General features: G+C 47.4%; 1 protein-coding gene across 1 annotated transcript in view; it reads left to right on the forward strand.

Moving 5' to 3' along the window:
• Window positions 1-15,045, forward strand: part of LOC118840800 (upregulator of cell proliferation) — a 39,454-nt gene extending 24,409 nt beyond the window's left edge. The window contains exons 3-4 of the mRNA XM_036748151.1: window positions 9,875-9,931; window positions 11,002-15,045. Coding sequence (XP_036604046.1) covers window positions 9,875-9,931; window positions 11,002-13,592 — 2,648 coding nt within the window. The 3' untranslated portion in view covers window positions 13,593-15,045. The remainder of the gene's footprint in view (window positions 1-9,874; window positions 9,932-11,001) is intronic.
• The last annotated feature ends 8,075 nt before the right edge of the window (window positions 15,046-23,120 follow it).

Here is a 23,120-nt window from a genome sequence, read left to right on the forward strand (position 1 = left end):
AGGTCCTTTGCCATCCTTGTTGCTCTACTCTGGACACTCTCCAAATTATCCATGTTCTTCCTAAAATTCATTACCCAATTGTTTAGTCTGTTCAGTCCCATTTGCCCAGCAACCATTTGGGGTTTTTTTGGCAAAGATACTGGAGTGGTAAATATTTGAGGTCAAATTTGAACTCAGGTCTTCCTGACTCCAGGCCTGGTGCTCTATCCACTCTGCCACCTAGATGCCCTATTACCCAAACCTGAACACAAGAGACCAAAACAAGATTCTGCCAATTAGGAGGTAGAGGTGGGATGAGGTGAGATGTTTCTGCAGTAATTCTGAGTAATCCTTTTTTCAATATTCATCTCTGTTTTATTATTTCCAAAGGTCACTCATTTTAGGGGATGGTCTATATTCTGACCAATATGATATATTACAAATATACTCTCATCACAGATGTGGAAAAGAGTAGCTGATAAGAGCTCTGAGCTGGAAGTCAGTAATGGCCTGGGTTCAAATCCTTCCTCAGATGCACATTGGCTGTGTGATCTTGGGCAAGACAATGGGCCTCTCTTAGCCTCAGCTTCCTCATTTTATGAATTGAGGACAAGGACAGCACGTTGGGAAGGGTCGTTGTGAGAATCAGATCACATCTTTGAGGCCGCATCATGTCACCAGGTGGAAAGGAAGTTGGTTCTAAGACAAAGGACCCAGGCTAGAATCCTTCCTTCTGACCTTCCTACCTTTGTGACCTTGTGGCAAGTTGATTGACATTCCTGGGCCTCAGCTCTCTCATCTGTAAAATGAGAAGTTGAATAGTAGACGGCCTTTGGTGTCCCCTGTACACCTATAAATCAATAATGCATACACAGGTGAGCCACTGGTATTATCCACTTTGGTTTGCCCCCGGTTAATACAATGCGACCCCAGGAGAACTTACTAAGCACCTACTATGTGCCAGGCCCTCTGTATGTGAAATGGACAGGAGACAAAAATGAAGGTGCTTCTAGATGAACTTCCATTCTACCTTGTAGGTCCAATGGGGATGGAAGGAGCAATAAAGTAGGCAGAAATTCATTTTAAGAAAAGTTTCCTAGAATGTCTTGTAAAAGGGAGCTTCTATTTTAAGTAAATTGTTAAAGGGCTTTTCTCAACTTAGTCAGCTCTGACATATGCATGCTTGTCACCAAAAGTTGATAATCATCACTGGGTCAGTTAAGCTGCCTACTAGACTGGAGAAACAAAGAAAGGCTAAAACTAGTCAGTCGATAACCATTTATTAAGCACCTACTATGTGCAGGCACTGGGCTAAGTGCTAGGGATACAAAAAAGGGCAAAACATAGCCAGTCAATAACTATTAAGCTCTTACCATGTGCCAGGCACTGGGCTAAGTGCTGGAGATAGAAAGACAAAAACTGGTCCATCAGTAACCATTTATTAAGCACCTACTATGTGCCAGGCACTGGGCTAAGTGCTAGGGATACAAAAAAGGGCAAAACATAGCCAGTCAATAACTATTAAGCTCTTACCATGTGCCAGGCACTGGGCTAAGTGCTGGAGATAGAAAGACAAAAACTGGTCCATCAGTAACCATTTATTAAGCACCTACTATGTGCCAGGCACTGGGCTAAGTGCTAGGGATACAAAAAAGGGCAAAACATAGCCAGTCAATAACTATTAAGCTCTTACCATGTGCCAGGCACTGGGCTAAGTGCTGGAGATAGAAAGACAAAAACTGGTCCATCAGTAACCATTTCTTAAGCACCTACTATGTGCCAGGCACTGGGCTAAGTGCTGGAGATAGAAAGACAAAAACTGGTCCATCAGTAACCATTTATTAAGCACCTACTATGTGCAGGCACTGGGCTAAGTGCTAGGGATACAGAAAAGGGCAAAACATAGCCAGTCAATAACTATTAAGCTCTTACCATGTGCCAGGCACTGGGCTAAGTGCTGGAGATAGAAAGACAAAAACTGGTCCATCAGTAACCATTTCTTAAGCACCTACTATGTGCCAGGTTCTGGGCTAAGTGCTGGGGATACAAAGAAAGGCAGAAAGTGCCTGCCCTCAAGGAGTTTACAGTCTAATGGGGAACACAACATGCACACAACTATCTACACATAAGCTACATACAAGATAAACTGGGAATATTCAACAGACAGGAGGAATTAAGGGGAATCAGGAAAAGCTTCCCAGAGAAGGTGGGATTTTATCTGGGACTTGAAGCCGAGAGGTGGAGATAAGGAGGGAGAGCATTCCATGTATGGGGGACAGCCAGAGAATGGCCAGCATCTGGTTTGAGGAACAGCCAGGAGGCCAATGTCACTGGATGGAAGAGTACCTTTTGGGGAGTAAGGTGTAAAAAGACTGGAAAAATGGGAAGGGGCTGGGTTATGAAGGACTTTGAATGCCAAACAGAGGCTGTACTTGTTTCTGGAGGGAATGGGGAGCCACTGGAGTTTGTTGAGTAGGAGGGTGACAAGTTCAGACCTGAGTTTTAGGAAAATCACTGGTGGCTGAATGGAGGGTGGATTGGAGTGGGGAGAAACAAGCAGGAACCCCTCACCCCCAGGCAGGCTATTTCAATAATCTAGGCATAAGGTGATGAGGGTCTGCACCAGGCAGGTAGCAGTGTCAGAGGAGAAAAGGTGGCGTATTATATTATAAAGGGGAAATCGACAAGCCTTAGCAACAGATCGCAGATGAGAGGCAAGAGCCTTAGGAGTCAAAGATGATACCTATAAAGTAAACCTGGGTGACTGGGAGGCTGGGGGAAGGGGGGAGGGTTTGGGACTAAAGATAATGAGGTCAGTTTTGGACAAGTTGAGTTTAAGCTGTCTACTGGACATCCAGGGTGTATCATCTGAAAGGCAGTTGGAGGTGTGATATTGGAGATGAGCAGAGAGATTGGAGTGGGAAAGGTAGATTTGAGAATCATTAGCAGAGAGATGATAATTGAATCCATGAAAGCTGATGAGATCACCAAGTGAAACAGTGTAAAAGGAAAAGAGAACTGGGCCCAGGACAGAGCCCTGGGGGATATCCACAATCTAATGGAAAAACATTAAAAGGTGTTAGTTCTCTCCCCCATCCGAAAAAGTTTGTTTTTATTTTGTACTGTAAGAGGGTGTGGCCTGGATGAAGATCTAGCAGAGAATACTGAGAGGGAGGGGTCAGATAGATAGGAGGAGAACCTAGAAAGAGTAACCCTCCGCCAAAATCTAGAGACAAGAGTTGTGCATTCTTGGGCAGAGAGATATATCATGGTGCCAAGTAAGTAAATACAAGTAACTGAAGGAGGAAGATAAGGCTTCCCAGTGCCAAGGTCTTGCCTGGGCTGAGCCTGAAGGATTCTGGGAGGAGTGAGCACATTCCAGGCACCAGAGACTGTTATAGGGATTCTCTGTGGCAGCAGGTAGAAGGCTGCATTCAGTCACCATCTACTTTGCTGGACCATGCAGGTCCCAAAGCCCAGGAGTAAAGAGAAATGAAACTCAGAAAGGAAGTCGGGGTTTTCAGTGTCCAGATGAGAGACTTCTATGTTCTTTCCTAGAGGTAATAACGAAACCATTGACTGATTTTGAGCAGGGCAGTGAATCGGTCACACCTGTGGCTTAGGAAGCTGGTTTGGGCAGCCGGTAGCACAGGGGGATCAGGTCGAGGAACTGGGACTGTTTAGCCTAAAGATGACTGTGGGGTTGGGGGGGTGTGTAGATATTTGAAGACCTGTTATATTAGTCCTATGATCCTTGGCTCTGGGTTGGTGTGGGGGGAAGGGGAAAGGAGAACTAGAACCTATGAGTGAAAGTTGCTGAGAGACAAATTTCTGCTCCATGTAAGGAAAAGAGCCTATTAACCATTAGTAATGAATACTTGGCTGTCACAAGAGCAGCATGGCATAGCAGACAGAAGGGCCGGCCTCAGAGCCAAGAAGATCTGGGTTCAAATCCTGTCTCTGACACGTGTGATCCTGGGCAAATCACTTAATCTCTCTTAATCTTCCCAGGCAATTCTGACTATGAACTGTAGTTGAGTTGCTGATGATCTACATGGGTTAAAGGTGTTTCCATACCTTGAGAGTCCCAAGTGATGACAGCACAGGACTAGGTGACACCCTTTACCTACCCCTGGGGGGAAAAATTGCAAAAATGGAATGTGCTCCCTCCAGAGGAGTATTGTATTTTATTCATTCATTTTTATTCATTTAATTTTAATTTGTTTATTTATTTTCTTCAACAGAAAGCTAGAGGCCCATAGCCAGATATGGTGAAATTGGTTTCATTTGATTGTGATCTCCTTGAGGGCAGGGATTGTTTTTGCCCCCTTTTTTTAAATCCTCAGCATGTGGGCACTATATGCAATAATAGGTGCTTAATAAATGCTTGTTGTTGACTTGATTTGGCTACCAAAAGATGCCCATTAAGGTCCTTTCCTATTCTGTAACTGTGAAGTATCCTAGATTCTAGAAGCCACGAAGGTGCCCACGACTCCTGCCCTGGCTCTTCACTTGCCCGTAACACCCCCAGGACCTATCAGCTGGCAAAGCAGCAGCTGCTACCTCTCCCTGCTATCCATCCTCCCGCCATGCTCTGGATCCCGAATCCCATCCCTGGAGTGCACAGAAGCTGATGAAATGAGGCCAACTTATCTCACACCATTGAGAAGACGTGGTTCCTAGAGCTCAAATACAGCCAGGATACCCTAACCTTTGTGGGGAAAATGAAGAGGAATTCAGACTGAGAAGTGATTTTCCCTGCCAGCAGGACACCCCTGACCTTTTGCTGCTGAGGATCCACTTTGGAATTGTCAGAAAGGCAGAAAGTTATCCTGCTCCAAAGACCAGCCTGGCTGAATTCAGGCCCGTCCACCCCCATGCTGGCTACAAGCTGATGAATTATTTAGCCTTAGGAATTCATGAAGCCTGTCTCTTTCTATCAGGGTCAAGTCACTCACTGACACACATGCCCCATGCCTCAGGGACAGGCTTCCCCAAATGGACCCGGAAGGACTCAAGAAACACCCAACTGCGAAAAAAATCCATCAGCAAGTGTACAATAAGCAATTACTGTGTGCCTAGGGATGGGGATTCTAAGTCGTCCCAGGCTTCTTGGTGCTTACATTCTCTTGGGGGGAAATAAAACATAAATAGGTCAGAGTAAATGGAAGGTTACCTTATCTGATTAATAGAGGAAACCATGGCAGCAGGAGCTAGAGGGAAGGGAGAGGAGCATTCCTCCTAGTCACTTTCCTTCATCAGTCAATAACTATTTACTAAGCACCTACTATGTCCTAAGTGCTGGGAATACAGAGAAAGGTAAGCTCACAAGCTTAATGGCTATTCTGTTTCTGTCTCTCTCATCACTTACTAGCTGAGACCCTGGGCAAGTCACTTAGCCGTGTTTGCCTCAGTTTCCTCATCTGCTTCTCTGTATACTTATTTTATCCTCAAGTAGAATGCAGTCATCTCAAGGGCAGTGACTGTTCTTCAACTTGTGTTTGTATCCTCAGCCAGAACATAGCACACAGTAGGTGTTTCCTAGCTACTTACTGAAGCTAGATTGAAGAGGGAGGGCCCCCCACTCAGATCAGTGTCCAGTGCAGAGCTAGGACTCACCAGCTTTGCCCTAGTCCACGTACTCTCTCCTTTCTGGCCTCTGCCCGCAGGCTATTTCTTGCTGGCCGCTCCACGGGCTTCCAATTTCCCATCGGGAACCCAGGCCCAGCAAGACTGTCAAGTCAAACAAGTTAGACTCCACGGCAGTGCCAGGTGGCTCCTAGCTGCTTGCCCTCTGGCCTTGGACACCTCCACAGTCTCCATCCTCTCCCCCACCCCATCCCCAGCTCTTTTGGGTAATGTGGTCATCCTCTCCTTTGATGTTTTAGTCATTTGTCTTGCTGGGAGAATATGTCCAACAGATTATCAGTAGCAGGGGCTCCACAGAGATGGTCCTAGAGCTCACTGTTCCATCTGCATTTCATCATTTCCATCAGATTTGCTACCTCCCCCACCCAGAGCAGGCACTTTCCAGCAAGGGGTCTTCCCCACCCCCACCCCTGCCTCTGGGGCCTCTTGGCCTAGTTCTCTTTGCTTCACCCCCAGAACCGCTTCTAGCCTGCACACCCATCATCTCCAGCCCTGAGGCTGCTTCCTGACTCCCTTGAGTAGCTCCAGGAAATGGCTGGTGGCTAGGGCTTCCTGAAGCCTCAGGCATACTCCTGTACCTTGTGGTCTTTTTGACAGCCTGTGGCCTCACAGCCTCCAGGCCTCTGACTCCTGTCAGGCTGAGGAGTCACAATAATGTGGATTGGTGGGGGGAGAACCCCAGCTAGAAAATCACAGGTACCTGGAGTGTGCACGTGCTCCCTAGTAGCCTGCAAACCCCTTGAGGGCAGGGACTTCGTGGTTTGTGTCCCTGGTGAATATAAAGGGAGACATCTGGCACAAGGACTTTACATGTATGTTTAGAACAGGAATTGTTTTGTAGCTCACAATCAGGCTATGATTGGACTCAAGTTCATCTCTAGAGGGAGGAGGGAGGAAGAGGAGGAGGAGGGGGAAGGGGAAGAAAGGAGAGGGGAGAGAGAAGGGAGGAAGGAGGAGAGAAAGGAAGAGGAAGGAGAGAGGAGGGAGGAGAGAGGAGGAAGAGAAGGGAGGCAGGAGAGAGGAGGGAGAAGAGGGGAAAGGGGAAGGGGACGGGTAAGAAAGGAGTGGGGAGAGAGAAGGGAGGAAGGAGGAGAGGAGGGAAGAGGAAGGAGGGAAGAGAGAGGACACAGGAGAGGGGAGGGAGAAGGGGATTCTGACAGCACTCTGATGGGAGAAGTGCTGCTGTTGAGGCAGACTGTTCTCTAGGGACCCTGGCACTGCACACTACTCCCCCTGAGAGTGGGAATGGAAACTAATTGGTGGTACCAGGGTGGAGACTGACAAAGGGAGGCAGTGTGGTACAATGGAAAGACCAATTAATTTGGAGTCCAGACTGCAGCTTTGCCAGTCTGAGAGCCAGTGTGAGACCTTGGGCAAGTTTTAACCTCAGTTTCTTCATCTGCAAAATGATGACAGGTGGTCCCATGAAGAAGAAGGCCATTGGTTCTGGAATCAAAGGAGTGGGCCCACCATGCTTACTGCCTTAGTGATTTGGGGCCTGTCCTAAGCCTAAGTTCTCTTCTCCGTAAAATAATGGGGTTGGGCTGAATGTCCTTGGAGGAAGTTCAGATCAGGTCCTGCCCCTCCTCCTCAAGAAACATTGTCCATGGCTCCCTGTTGTTTCTAGGATGAAAACACAAAGTCTGCCATGGCATTTAAAGCCCTTTAAGATTCTGTTCCAGTCTGCCCTTCCAGGATCATTCCACTTCACTCCTCTTTGAGGGCCCTGACTATGGTCTAGTCAGACTGACTGGCTGGAATTTTGTTTTATACCACACTCCATCTCCTCCCTGCAAGCCTTTGCCCAGGCCATCTGTCATACCCAGAATGTATTCCCTGCTTGCTTCAGCCTCGTGGAATTTCTAGCTTCCTTCGAGGCCAAGCTCAAGTACTACGACCTATAGCAGGCCTTTCTTGGTCCACCATCCTCCCCCTCCAAGTATATTTAATTCAAGTCAGCAAACATTTAGTAGGCACCTACTGTGTGCAAGGCACTGTAGAGGCACAGAAAAAAAAACCTACTTTCTGTTCTCAATTCCCAAGTACATCATATACAGGGGGAAGGAAACAACCATTTATTAAGTGCCTACTTTGTTTGGGACCTGACAAATATTATCTTATTTGATCCTCACAGCAACCCTGTCGATGCTATTACTATCCCCACTTTACAGTTGAGGAAACTGAGGTTAAGTGTCTGATGCCATATTTGAACTCGGGTGTTCCTGACTCTGCATTACCAAGCTGCCCATCAGAACATATGCAAAGCGAAACATTTTAGAAGGGGATGTGGAGATACTTAACAATGTAAGAAAAGTATGATACAAGACGATAGTTATTTGTTAGGTTCCTACTATGGGCTGGACACTGTCTAGGCACTGGAAGAAAATTTAGAGAAGGCGAGAGAGTCCAATGTAGAGTGCTCTCGCTCTCTCTCTCTCTCTCTCTCTCTCTCTCTCTCTCTCTCCCCCTCTCCCTCTCCCTCTCTCTCCCCCTCCCTCTCCCTCTCTCTCCCCCTCCCCCCACCTCTCTCATCTGTGTGTGTGTGTCTCTCTCCTCCCTCCCTCTCTCTCTCTCTCTCTCTCTCTCTCTCTCTCTCTCTCTCTCTCTCTCTCTCTCATCTCTGTCTTTCTGTCTCTGTCTCTCTCCTTTGGAACCCTCAACATCTAAGGAAATGCAGGTGAATTTTCAGAACTAGGCACAACTGTTCATGGGGAAGAAGAAAAGGCTATGTACACCGGTGCTCCCTGCCTCAAGGAGATCTTGATAAGGGAGGCCCCCTTCTCTTCAGCCTGCCAAAGTCAAGGTCAGGCTGCCCTGAAGCAGGAGAGGGCTGACCTCGACCCATGGCCACAGAACTTGGAGTAAACAACTGGGTTGGAGTCAGCCTCACAAATCCTGCTTCCCAGATGGCTCAGCGGGAGTGAGAGCATGTCAGCCTTCCAGCAGATTAGGAAGGAAAAAAGGGAAATAAGTAAGTCCAGGCCATTGACCGACTTGCCAGAAGGGACTGTATTTTGCCTGATCTTTAGCAGGAGGGTGAACGTGTGTTGTGGGGGGGTGGTGGTAGTGGTGGTGTATGTTTTTAAGCTTATTCACAAACATTCAAGAAGAAGGCTTCTCCCGTGGATAGGGAGAGGGGGTGCAGTCTGTATTTTGACATTTTTCTTAACTATGAAGAGAGAAATGCAGTTTATTTTCAAGAAATATGGGGCACAATATATATTTGACTTTTTAAAAAAACATTTGATATCAAACACTGTAATCTCATGCATCTCTGTAATCTGGAGCTGTCTAGGAATTTTTTCACCCTAGACAAAAACTGTTGGGGGTGGGGCATGGGGAGAGAAGTGGGTGTGGTCAGACTGCCCTCCTACCTACCAGCAACCAGTCTAGCTTGGGAAGGATGGCAAAAACCTGATGGGACCCCAGGGACAGGGAGGGGGTGGGGAGTGGTGCAACCCCCACCCCCATCCCCCCCATACATAGAAACATTGGAATGTCAGCACCAAGAGGCCTGGGACCGCTTAGAATCCCTATCCCCAGGCACACAGTAATTGTTCAATGTACACTTGCTGATGGATTTTTGGGGAGGTTCGGTGTTTCTGAGTCCTTCTGGGTCTATTTGGGGAAGCCTGTCCCCAGGGCATGGGGCATGGGGCATATTCGGTCAGTGAAGCAAGTAAGGGGAATACAGGATGCCATGGGCAGAAATGTGCCCTCCCAGGGAGGAAGAGCCATGCTCCACCCCATGTCAACATCGTCCTGCTCATCTCATAATAATTGTGGCTCTGCTAGAACCCCAGAGCCAAGGTTCATTTTTATCCTGGTTTTCATCTCACTGGGAGGCCAGCTCTAGAAGCTTCCTGTCCTCTTTGAAGTGTTCTTCCTCAACAGGGAAGCTTCCTCATTTGCTGCCTTTTCATTGGTTCCTTTTGGGTCAGGTCAGATCTTTTGTTAGAATAGCTCTGAAGAGAGGAAACACATACAAATAACCGGGATGATGGACTTTGTGATCGGTCAGGCACATGCTCAGACTGAGAATCATGGGACCAAATGAGATAACCTATGGAGATCTTAAAGCTTCTGTCCTGGTTGCTATTCCTGTTATCCCAGACCTGACACCTTCATTTTTACAGATGAGGAAACTGAGGCCCAGAGAAGTTAGGGGACTTTCCCAAGGTTGCACCAGTACTGTCATGTTAGCCAAAGCTATCAACAGCTCACCTTTACCTTGCTTTTTTCACAGATGGAACAGAAGAAGCCCAGGAGAATGGACAGCCAATTGTGGCTGACTTCCTCACAGGTACTGCATTCATTCATTCTTTCCATTTCTATCCACCTGTGCTTCTTCCTAACCATTCCCTACCTATTCCTTCCTCAGTTAGGAGTTGCTTGGTCCAGTGGGAAACACATAGGATTTGGAATCAGAAAAATCAGAGGTTCAAATCCTGACTTACTGCCTATGTAACCTGGGGCAAATCAGAGTAGGTGCTTAATAAATTCTTATGGAAGGAAAAAAAGACCTCAGTTTCCTTATCTGAAAAAGGCAAGGGTAGGACAAGATGACCTCTAAAGTTCCATCCAGCTCCAGATTAATGAGTCTCTGATGATGATTTTATATTTTCCTGGGTAACTGATACCCTGAGAAGTCTAATAATTGCAATATTGGTTTATCCTGCAGGGGAATATTGGAGGGTTTACACAAATATGAGTTGACTTAGCAGTTTGAAGGGGGAGGGTGTCTGAATACAACAGAAGCTAGGAACTGGTGACAAATTTGCCAAGTGATTATCCTGGACTTGGAGTAACCCAGTCTCAGAGGTTTTCCTACTTTCCTTAAGGAGGAAAAAAGAAAGTCAGCATTAGAACCAGTAGCAAAGGGGAAAGAAATAGCTGAGACACAAGCCATGGAAAAAATGCTGGATTTGAAATCAGGGCCTGGGTTTATATCATAGTTCTACTATTTACTACCCATGTGACCTTGGACAGCTCACTCTATGGGCCTCAATTTCCTTACCTGTAAAATTAGGGGCAGTGGGAGGGAGAAATGATAATGGCTTATTAATTGCAAACAGACTAATTTTCTAAAAAACAAATCAAATAAGGGCATTAGACTTGATAGACTCTAAAATCCCTTCTAGTTCTGAATCTGTAACTCAGTAAGCAAATAGCAGAATGAATCAGAGAAGGATCTACACACACCCTCTTTTTCACAGCATGGGGCAAGGTTATGTGTACAGTGCTGAGTCTGGCTTTGGGGGAAATAGGACCCAGGCATCATAAGGCCAAGGCTGGGGCTTTCCTCCATCAGCCCATTGGTATGCAAAGCACAGCAAGTTAGCACTGATTTTTTCCCTTTTTTTTTTCCTACAGAGGAAAGGAGCAGGCTTCATGAAACGATGTCACTCCTGGGACTGGAGACATACTGCAACAGGAAACTCAGCCTCCAGGATGCCCGGCAGATCAGTTTTGACAGTATGAAGAACTGGGCACCCCAGGTGCCCACTGATTTGCCTTGGAGCTTCCTGAGAAAGCTATTGGCTCTCAACTCAGAAGTCAGAAACACCACCCTGCTATCGGACTTGCCCCAGGATGACAGGACAGGTGAGAAAGAAACGCAGGTGGATGAGCAAGAAATATACTGGGGTACCTCTGAGGACATTTATTCTCTCACCGAACTGGTAACAACCCCCGATGTCCCACTGAACCCCCTGGACCTCCTCTGTGCGCTTCTCCTCTGCTCGGACAGTTTCCTACAGCAGGAGTTGCTGGTCAAGATGTCTCTTTGCCAGTTTGCCCTCCCTGTAGTCCTGCCTGACTCAGAGAGCCAAAACCACACCTTTCTGCTGTGGGCCTTGCGGGGGGTGATGAGGACGTGGTGGTGGCAATCTCCAGGGGGGCCCAGAACTTCGAGAGAGGAGAGTTTGGTGCTCACGAGGGTACCAATCATCTCCTTTGCACGCATGGACATCAGCAGCCACTCCAAGTCTCACCTCCTCAATGCTGTCATGAGCCCCTCTCACCACCAACCTCATGACTATTTCTGCCACCGAGAGATGCCGTCGGCGGCCAATGCTCGAGAGATAGCAGACGGTTTGGTGGAAATGTCCTGGTACTCGCCGGGCAGTAGCAGCAAAGAGAACTCGGATGTCTTCCCAGAACCCGTTGCCTTTGCCAACCTGAGGGGTGAGATTGGAAGTCACTGGCAGCAGTTCAAGCTTTTGACTGAGACATCGTCGGCTGTTTTCATATTAACTGATAACATTGGCCAAAAGGAGTATGAACTGCTGTGCTCTCTGAGCGGGTCGACCACTCGGTATTACCTCATCCTTAGTCCCTACCGGGGCAAACGCAATGCCAACCTGAGGTTCCTGAATAAACTGGTCTCCGTCCTTCAAATTGACTACTCTCATGTGCTGGTGAAGGTCAGCAGCACAGATAGCAAACGCCTCGTCAAGAGACTCCAGGCCATCGTTGTGAATGTCATCAAATCGGCAAGTAGGAAGGTGTCCCTGGAGGACATGGCAGAAACAGCTCGGACCCTGGGGCTGAAGGTGGATGAGGACTGTGAAGAGTGTCAAAAGGCAAGAGAGCGGGTGGAGAAAATCACCCAGGACATCCAGGACGTGGAGCTGTATAAGAGGGAGAAGCTCCGGTTACAGGGGGACCCTTGGAGAAACATTGCTCAGGTGGAGAAGGAACTCTGCCGGCTGCAGAGGGCTGGGGACTCTTCCCCAGAGAAATACAAGTCAGAGCTCAGGCAGCGACTGCTGGCCCTAAGGATGCACCAGAATCGCTATGAGCTGGGCTGGGCCATGCAGGAGTTTATCAAGGGAATCGCCAACCCCTCCCTCGTGGAGAAGCAATACTTCCTGGGGTGGATGAAACTGAAACTGGAGGAGATGGCCAGGCAGACACGACGGCAGCCCCCAGAGGCTCTTGCCACCCTGGGACCAAAGCACAGCCGGCCCTCGGAGCTCAGTGAACGGCTCTGGCCCACTTCCTTGGGGGTGGAGCACTTTTTGAGGGAGATGGGGCAGTTTTATGAGGCTGAATGCTACCTCGTAGAGGCAGGAAAGATGGCGGAGAGCCAAAAGCGGTTCACGCACTTTGTTGGCCTTGCCTCGGAGCTAGTCCTGAGTGGCTTTCCTCTGGAATTGATGGATCGAGGAACCTGCTGTGTTCCCTTGCGGTGGGTGACGGGCATCCTGAGGGAGCTTCATGCCCGGCTGGAGGGCAGACCCCGACTGCTGGTGCTGTCAGTACTGGGAGCAGAGGGCACAGGGAAATCCACTCTGCTCAACACCATGTTTGGGCTCCAGTTTGCCACCAGCAGGAGCTACAAGCCCCATGGCACTTTCATGCAGCTCATTTCAGTGACAGAGGATTTTCGCCAGGACCTAGGCTGTGACTTCATTCTGGTGATCGACTCCGGGGGCTTGACAGGTGGGGCCATGGCTGCCAGGGGGGAGAGGTATGAGCTGGAGGTGTCTCTGGCCACTCTTGCTATGGGGCTCAGCAACATCACTGTGGTCAGCATGGCCGAAACCAAGGACACCCCTCTGGCCGCCCTCCATGCCTTTCTGAAGCTTGAAAAGTTGGGGCATGTTCCCAACTGTCAACTTGTGTCCCAGGACCTCAGTGACGGGCCAGTCCCCAGACCCAACCTGAGAGACAGAAAACAGCTGCTGGAACAACTGAATGACCTGAGCAAGGCCGTAGCTGAGCTGGAGAAGCAGGATGAGGAGCGGACCCTTTCTGAGACGGTCTTGTGTGACCCTGAGAAGCACATTTGGCACATCCCTCGCTTGTGGCATGGAGTACCTCCCATGGCCCCCGTGAGCTCGGGCTACTGCGAAGCCGTCTTTGAGTTAAAGAGATGCCTTCTCGAGAATATCAGAAATGGAGTGTGCCACCAACACAGAGACATTGTACATCTGGTAGAACTGGTAGGGCGGCTGTGAAGGCAGAGACCCCTGGAAACGAGAGCTGTTGACCAAGCTGCTAGGAGGGACCTGTCCTCAAGGGGAATGAAGAGTGAAGCTTGTGGTCCTGGAGAGACTTCCTGGAGAAAGAGCAGCTGGTGTCTGAGCCATTTGAGGAGAGAAAGATACGGAAAAGAAGAGATCAGAAGGTTTGCATCATCCTAGAACCTGGTTCAGAGAACATAGCATCCACCCAACCAGCTACTCCATTGACAAGCACAGGGAGAGAGAGAGAGAGAGAGCATTTTTGTCAGGAATACAGAAAGCCTCCAACATCACTGATCTGAGGACCCTGAAGACCCTAGGAAGGAAACACCCAAGCAGTGATTTTCTTCTCTGGCTTGGTGCCATTCAAGGCTGCTCCCAGGTCAGCAGGCACTTCATAAGGCCAAGCCCCCTCCATTCTGTCTCCTAGTGGAATGGTATGGTCCTCACCCAGGAGAGCCCTACCTGTCCTAGATGACTGCAGATGCCCAGGACAGGGGGTGGGAGGGTAGAGGGAATTGTGCAGAGAGAGCCCAGTGTCCCCTCTCCTCAGAGGAGGGTCATTCTCGCCTGGCCAAGGAGTTCAGCATGAATGATGTCCATGGCTAGAATGAACAGGATTGACATTTTCCTGATCCTGACATTTCTGCCAAGGGCCCAAGGGGTACAAAGCACTTTATTTATTGACTTCTCTGCTAATGAGTGATAACAGGCAGGTTCTTCTTGTTTGTGCCTTAATTTTCCTATCTCCTAACAGAGGACCCGAATGCCCACCTGATGTGTTAGGAGGATGAATGAGAGTGTGTCTGTAAACTTGGAATACCTCAGAAAGTCACCATAAAAATATCACACCTCACTGCTTTCTTGATAGCCAGGAGTCATTTTTTCCCCCAGGATATCCATGGGATATTCACACTGTAGGAAGGGTTGCAAATGACCAGGGGGGCAGTTTGGGCAGTGGAGAACACTGGAGAAAAAGAAAATGGGACAAAAATACCGAGACATAATGGGCAAATTCCCAAGACGTGGGTAAAATTCTGTTAATGTTTGTAAAAGGAACTCATCCAAGGGTAAAGGAAATACTTTTCCACTTGATTCAACATAGGCATCAGTTCAGACTTCGCCTCTAAAGTGCCATCCAGCCCTAAATCTATGCCCGTTTGGGCACAGAAGAAGGTAGCATGGCTGAGGGGGTGAGGAATGAATGAATGAATGAACGGATGAACGAATGAATGAATGAGCCCTTATTAAACCTTTAGGCCAAGAGCTCCAGAATAGAGAGAAAAATCAAGACAGTCTACTCTCAAGGAGTTCCTATTCCAGTTGGGTTCAGGTCCTACCTGTGACCCTGAACTGGCTCTGTGGCCCTGAGTAAATCACCTAATATCTCAGTGCCCCCACTTATATTTAAGAATATAAATGACCTGTCTGCATTGGTGGATCATTCAATTAAGTGTTAAATGTCTACTATGTGCCAGGTATTGTGCTGAAAACACAAAACCAAAAATGAAGCAGTTCCTGCCCTCAAGGAGCTTCCACTCTAACTGGGGCAGGGGGGAACCAACACATACACACAGATGAGTCAGTACAAATGTAAAGGGAGCATCTACTTTGGGATTGCCTTACACCAAGCCTGGACACTCCCAAAAATGTGTCTAGAGAACAGATGTATTTTAATGGATCTATAACTTCAGTGGGTCAGTTGTGGGAAGGGGGTGTTTCCACCCCTTGTAAAGGCTGTACTTCCTCCATAACCACTCATCCTGTTTGAGTCTGATCTGTCAGTCCATTAATCCTTCAGTATCAAAGTACCTACTATGTGCCAGGCACTGTGCTAAGCACTGGGGATACAAAGAAAGGCAAAGGACTGTCTCTGTCCTCAATGAGCTCACAATCTAATGGAGGAGATAATATGCAAACAAATATGTACAGACATGGTAGATACAGGATAAATAGGAAATAATCAACAAAGGGCAGGTCCTAGAATGAAGAGGGATTGGGAAGGGCTTAGGGTATACCAGGAAGCACTCAAGATGTTCACCTGTTAATTCTCATTCTTATTCTATGATCAGCACATTTCCTTTTCCATTTATACCTATTTTCAATGATGTCCTTTATGCTTACTTTGACATTCAACTCTGTCAAACTAAGCATTTATTATGTGCCTACTGTGTACTAGGCACTGTGCTAAGCTCTCGGGGTTGGTCCCAAGCTGCATTATACATATTTTCTCTTTGGTTACTTGTAATTTTGATTCTTCCAAAATCACATTAACATGATAGCATCACAAAGGGAATAGGGGTATGAAAGAGGTGGATTTGCACCAGAGTAAGTAGTTTGGGATCATGGAAAAAACATATCCATTTCAAAAATGCAGCACAGCCTAATCTCCTCCTCCTACTCAATTCCAGTCCAGCCAAAATACACATATTGGTGGGCTTCATTCAAAAAGCAGCTACTAAGTAACTACTATGTATCATTTCACTGGACACTAGAAATACAAAGACCAAAAAAAAAAAAAAAAGAAACAGCCCCTGCCCTCAGGGAGTTTACATTCTACTGAGGGGAAGCAACATGTACACAGATTAAGTCAATGCCAAAAGTCTATCAAGTGAATACAAAATAATTTCCAGGGGGGGAGGGTAGTGAGAAAGCACCAACAAAGGGGGGAATCGGGAAAGGTCTCTTAGAAGAGATAGTCCAGAAAGAAGCCAGGGATTCCATAAGGAGGGAAGGGGCCCAAGGCATGGAGGACAAACTGTACAAAGACATGGAGTCAGGAGGCGGCATGTCACGTACGGCCAGAATATCAACTGCATGAAGGCAAGTAATATGAGACCAGACTGGAAAGCTCAGCTGAAGCCAGGCTCCAAGGAGGTTTAAGAGCAGGCAGATGAATTTGTCTTCTATCCTAGGGGGATTATACATCCCAGCAGCCGGCTGATCTAGCTCCTTGTCATGACTTGGATGCTCTACGTATATGTCCACTTTCCAGCTTGAATTCTTTCCTATGGCTGGAATTCAGAGACTGTAGTGTCCTGGGGCTCTGCCATTAGTCCAATTAGTCTCCTGAGAATAGGAGCATTTATATCCCATCTTTACTTTCACACAATTGACTGGGATAAGAGGGGCAGAGGATATTGGGTTCCACCATGTCTCGTTGTTTTATTGATTTTTTTTAAAAAACCATTTAAGTCAGTGGAACCAAATAGGGCCTGAAGTTCTCAAACAATGAGTCTCTCACAGATGCTGTAGAATTAAACAGGAATCGGTGACATATTCAATTACAGAGATAACTTTGTTCAGTGATCCGCTAAATATTGACACCAGCTGATATGTACAACAGGGAGAGAGATACATGGAGGTAGATTTAGAGGCAGCAGGCTTTTCAAAGACAACTAATCCAACTCCCTCATTTACAGAGCGGGAAACCGAGGCCCAATGATGGCCCTCAGATTTGTCCAAGGTCACAAGGTGAACAGAAGAGGCAGGTTTAGAAACCAGGTCCTCTGACTTCAAGAGCTTTTCCTATTGTTCTCTGGTGCCTCATTTAAGGGAAGATGTCCCAAGCAAAGGGCAAACAATGGAAGGATTTCCTAGTTGTGGTGAAGTTCTCCAAATGCTCTTATTTCCTGGGAAAGGCAAAAGGATGGAATAATATATGGGTCCTGAAATCTAATAATTTATCTGAAAACACATTCAGTACTTGAAATTCCCAAAGTCATATAAAAAAACACGCTCAAAATAAAAAAACAAAAAGGCAACCCTCCTGAGGTTGCCTTCTCCTTCAGACATTACTGGTTCCAGTTCAGGCTCCCCTGCCCGAGTACCTAAATAACCCAAACACTTGGAGGCCTGGCATCTCAACAATCCCAACAATTAGACAAACACCAGTCTATGATTAGGTCTAAGTGGGGTGACTTTGTTAGTGCAGCAGAATTCGCTTGTCCCCACGTCATTTTTCAGTGGTGGGGGTGGCCGCGGTTGCTGGCCAATCTCATCAAGTAATCTTGTGTTGCCACCCCAGAGTTACAGTATCAAAGGACCTTAGATTGAGAGCTGAAGAGGGCATTTGAGGTTGTCTAATCCAATTCCCTCATCTTCCAGATGAAGGGAGAGCCAGATGAGTTTACGTGCCCATCCCCCAAGGTCACAAAGCAGACTGAATGGCAGGGACAGGATCTTCGAATTTCAAGTCCACTTTGGATTTCATTTTCCCTTCCTACTCTGATTATCCAGCACCACCTTGCTTTCCGGCCTCTGGACACTCACTTCGGCCAGGGAAGCCTCCTCTCTTCCACTGTGGACTCACGCCCACCTATACTCCAAGAGCTTCTCTGGCCCCGGGAGGAAATAATGCATAAAGGGATCCTAGCTCAGACAGCTGGGGGCTTGGTATTGAGCTCCTCTCACTGCTGATGCCCTAAGGAATCTGTCCCCTTCCTGCTGTGGTAGGTGGCCCAATGGATAGAAAGCTAAGCCCTGAGTTCAAATGCAGCTTCTGACACTTAAGAGCTGTGTGACCCTAGGAAAGTCACTTACTACTCATTTGCCTCAGTTTCCTCATCTGTAAAATCAGGACAATAATAGCACTTACGTCCCAGGGTCGTTGTGAAGATCAAATGAGATAACTATAAAGTACAGTGCCTGGCTCATAGTAGGCACCATAGAGATGTTAGTTATTATTATAATATCATTAATATCATTACTATTCTTTTCCCCTGCCTGGGTTCTGTTGCATCTGGTTCAGCTAGGTGGTGTTGGGTTACATAAACCCAAGGCTGCTGGTGGGGCTTAGGAGGTATTGATCATTAAGAGTCCTGCATATCTAAGCTATGAGAGTCCTCTCCCAACTCCCACTTATGGTGGCAAGCTGGGTCCCAAAAGGAACCTCCATTCAGAGTCTAAGGGTAGGCTTGATGGAATGGGAGTGTCCCGGGGGGCTACACTCGGTTATCAGAGTTTGAGGCTCTTCTCAGCTTGCCTCTGTTGGCTATAACAACCAAGGGAGGTCTTGGGCTGCAGTCGCTCCAATAGCTGCCTAAGGGGCCTTGCTGCCTTTTAAGCAGGAACAGCTGAGGCTTCTCTGCTTGAGCTGGGCTCCATATGACCAGTCTCCCTGAATTTAAAAGGCTTTTCTAGTTTGTGATTAGGATCCCTCATTCTCACCATCCTCAGGCACTGGCACCTTCTCTAGGCAGCATTGTCTAGAAGGCAATTCCTTCCCTGGCACTCCTGGCTGCCATTGTTCTCTGAGGGTTAGATGCAATACTCCATGATCTCTGCTATCTGGCTATCTGTTCTTCTAACTTCCCACCTGCCTCTGCCCTAGGGAATCTGTTTAATCTTCCATGCCTTGGCCTCCAGAACTCATGCCTGGCTCTAACTATTGGCACCTTCTTTGTTGACTGTCACCAGGCCTCAGAGCCACAGTGACCATTGATGTTCAGGCCCAACCCTAAAAGGCAGTGTAGTGCAGAAGGCAGAGCACAGGGCCTAGCAACAGGAAAACCTGGGTTCAAATACCACTCCTTATATTGACTAGCTGTGTGACCATGGGAAAACCACTTAACGTCTCCAAGCCCCAGTTCCCTCATGTATAAAATGAGAGGATTGAAGTAGATGCCCCTCAAAGTCACCTTCCAGCTTGAAACCTGATTCTATGATTCCATCTCTCCCAAGTCAACTCTTCTTGTTTTTTCCCCCACTTCAGTTCTCTTGACCCCACTTCTTTTCCTGGGTCCATAAACCACTGGCAACCAGCACTGATGGTACAGTGACCCATTGTCTCAGAGCTCGGCCCAACCCTCCTGGATCTCACCCTCCGTGATCTAATAACCAAACACTGCCCTGTGTCTGGATCTCTGGATCCAGAGGTTTGATAAAGGGCCTCCATTCTCCATCTTCCTGTCTTTGGGTTCCTTCATCCTTATCTGAGTTGAGGAGTCTAAGACGAGCCCTAGAGATGTCTGAAAGTGGAATGGACTTCCCCTTCTTGGAGTTCTATGGGAAGGAGCTGAACTCCTGTTGGATATATTATAATGGGGTTTTTGTTCAGTCATTTTTCAGTTGTGTGCAGCTCTTCATGACCCTGTTTGGAGTTTTCCTGGCAGAGATCCTAGAGTTGTTTATCATTCCCTTCTCCAGCCAATTTAGTAGACCAGGAAACTGAGGCAAACAGGGTTAAGTGACCTGCCCAGGGTCACACAGCTAGTAAGTGTGAGGCTGAATTTGAACTCAGGGAGATGAATCTTCTTGACTCCAGGACCAGCGCTCTGTGCACTATGGTGCCCCCTAGCTGGCCGTTATAACGGGTATTCCTTTCCTATATGGGTTGGACCAGAGGGCTGCTGAGACCCCTTCCCACCCTGCGATTCTGTGATATCTTCAAATTTGGCTCCCTTCCTGTCACCTGGAGCTGAACCATCTCCAGTCGTCATGATCTATATCTTGCCACTAGACCCAGATGACTCTGGAGGAGAGATGTGAGGCTGGTAATTTTGCACAGCTCTGCCTCACTGAAATCCAATTCATTCATAAGTCAAGACACCATCTTCCTGATATCATTAGTCCTCTCCCAGAATGAAGGACGAACAATGACAACATCCATGGAAGTTTCCTTTACCATCTAGGTTTCCAGAATTCCAGAAGGCTGGATCGCAGAGCTCTGAAAGGCAGCTACCATGTTTCTTACCCTCTTTCAAAGCCAGAAGGGTTCCCTGAACTCCAGTTTCCAAGAACACCCAGTGTCTACAGATCTGAAAAAATTTACCCTGAAACAACAGAAGCCCATAATGGCTTCTGAAGGGCATCAGAAACCTTCCTCTATTGACTTCTCCAGGTCCTAGAGACCTTCCCTTATTGATCCCTCTCATATCTGGTAAGCTTTCCACCATTTTCTGTCTCCTCTCAGACTTTGAAGCTGGGCCCTTCTCAGCTACTTGAACCCCTAAAGCTAGCCTCAGATCTCAAAAACCTATTGCGACTGTTGATGGTTTGTCTGGGAAAACTCTTCTCCCTGAGTCCCAGAAAAGAATTTCTGAGACTCTTGAACTCTACAGACCTGTGATTGCTTAAACCTGGGCTGTCTGTATTCCCTCAGGTACAGAAGACTTCTTCTTAACAGTTAGGTGCAATGGGTAGAATGCTGGACTTCAGTCAGGAAGACTGGAGTTCAAATCCTACCTCAGACACTTGCTAACAGTGTGACCCTCTATAGCAAGTCACTAAACCTCTGTCTGCCTCAGTTTCCTAGTCTGCGAATGGGAACAATTAAAGTTCTCAGGTCTCAGGGTTGTTGTGAGGATTGGAGGGGATTACATAGATAAAGTGCTTTATAAACTTTAAAAGGTCATAGAAATGCTAGATGGTAGCACTGTGATTGCTACAGAAACTCCCAAACCTGCCCCTGTTTCTCTAGGACACAGAAACCTCCCCAGTTCCTTCACCAGCATCATAGGAAATTATTTTCTTAAATCTTTGGAACCTCCAGGCACTGTCTGGTTTGTTCCAAGACCCAGAATCTTTCCCCTTTATAAAATCCTTGAGCCAAACTGCAGCTGATTCCCCTGACCTGTCAGGACTAGTTCCAGCTTCTCTACCTGAGCCTTGGAAGAAGTCCACAACCAGCAATAGAATCCTGAAAACCAGTCCTGGCCGTGATTCTCTGAATGTCTAGGAAGTTAGCCCAGCAAGCTCTCCTTAAGGTGGTAAGTGAGCTATTATCTCATCTGATGTTCACAACAACCCTGAGTGGAGGGTGCTAGTATTATCCCCATTTTACAGGTGACAAAACTGAGGAAGGCAGAAATTAAGTGCCTTCTCCAGGGTCACACAGCTAGCCAGGGTCTGGGGCAGGATTTGAACTCAGGTCTTCCTGACTCCAAGTCCAGTGCTCTCTCCAATGTCCCATCTCACAGCCTGTCATATTATTATTCCCATGTTATAGATGAGGAAGTTAAGTGACTTGTCCAGGGTCACACAGCTAACAAGTGTCTGAGGCAGGATTTGAATTTGGGTCTTCCTGACTCCAGATCTCCTTGCTGTGTAACATCAGCGTTCTTTCCACTGTATCAGATGATGGGCCACCCCCTCTTCCCATTCAGGATAACCTATTGTCTGGCTTCCTCTCCATTTCACCTTCTTCCCTTCAGCCTCTGGGCTGACCTTTCCTCAGGGTCCCTCTCCTTTCTTACTTCTTCAGCAGGAAGCACATGAAGGTTTTCTTGTCTGAGGCCTCGGTTTCAAGGCCACCTTGCCCCTGGTGAGTTGGTCTATTTCTGTTCCCATCATGGACCTTGCTTTCAGCTGCTGCTTTTGCTTTGCCACCTTGTTCTTTCATACTTTCAGCACAGAACGGGGGGGCCCTGAAGGATGGGGGGCAAGTATAATGGGGGTGATTCATCTTGGGACACAGCTGAGGTGCTGGGACAGATGGAAATACCCAAGTCAGAGGAGGGTGAGGGTATCGACATGAGCCAGACAATAAGAAGGCAGCTGGTGTACCTTGGTACATGGTAGTGAGTGGGGCAATAGGACAGGGTCCTGGACTCGCTCCTCTTGTAACTCTACTGGGGTGAGTGTGTGTGAGAAGTGTATTCAGGAATGACTGCATAGTGCAAAAGGGAGGATGCACACAGAGGGGCATGCCCCCAAATTGGAGGTGTGAAGTCATAATGATGCTGTGTTCTGGGCCAGCTTACCTGAAATGTACCTGCTGGGCTGACTCTTTAGAGACAGGCTGCCTGAAAGCAGGTACTTACTGGCTTCACCTGGCACCACTGGGTGCCTAAGGCCCAGAAAGAAGGCACTACAAAGGACCAAGCCCTTCTTTCCTCTGGCCCAGCCCACCTGATGCCCCATGCCCATCAGGCATGGGACATCCCCTCCTTGTTGGATACTAATCCCTTATCCCCATCCCTATGGAAAGTAATCCAGAATTCTGCTGTAGTATGCATCTGTAGACTCCACTATACCCTTCCCAACAGTCATGGGTTAGGGCCAGTGTATGGACTGCATGAGCAGGGAGGCAGCACCTATAATCCTTTGGTAAGTAAGATGGTAGACCAGCAGACTTTACCATCTGCTCTGACACAGTTCACTAAGGTCTATTAAATTTTATGATTTGGGAGATCAGGAAAACCTCATGTAAGAAGTGATAAGCTTTGAAGAAAACTGAGGATTCTAAGAGACAGACCTGAGAAGAAAATGGGGATAATTAATCTAAATGCCACTGATTCAGTGTGACCCTAGGAATCTGCCTTAACATTTCTAAAATTCAGATTTATTCTCTCTAAAATCAAGGAACTAAAATAGAAATCAATTGTCAAGGAAGTCATAGAATCAAAGACTTTTAGAGCTGGAAAGAACTTTCAAGGTCACGTAGCCTGACCCCCTCATAGCACATGGTACAATAACAGAAAAGAATGCCAGACTCAGTCAGGAGACCTGAGTTCCAATCCTACCTCTCCAAGAGCTATTTTTTTTATCCTTTCTAGGCCCTAGCCTCCTCATTTTACAAAT

The sequence above is a fragment of the Trichosurus vulpecula genome, chromosome 3, assembly GCF_011100635.1.
Source record: "Trichosurus vulpecula isolate mTriVul1 chromosome 3, mTriVul1.pri, whole genome shotgun sequence".
In the NCBI taxonomy this organism is placed as follows: Eukaryota; Metazoa; Chordata; class Mammalia; order Diprotodontia; family Phalangeridae; genus Trichosurus; species Trichosurus vulpecula.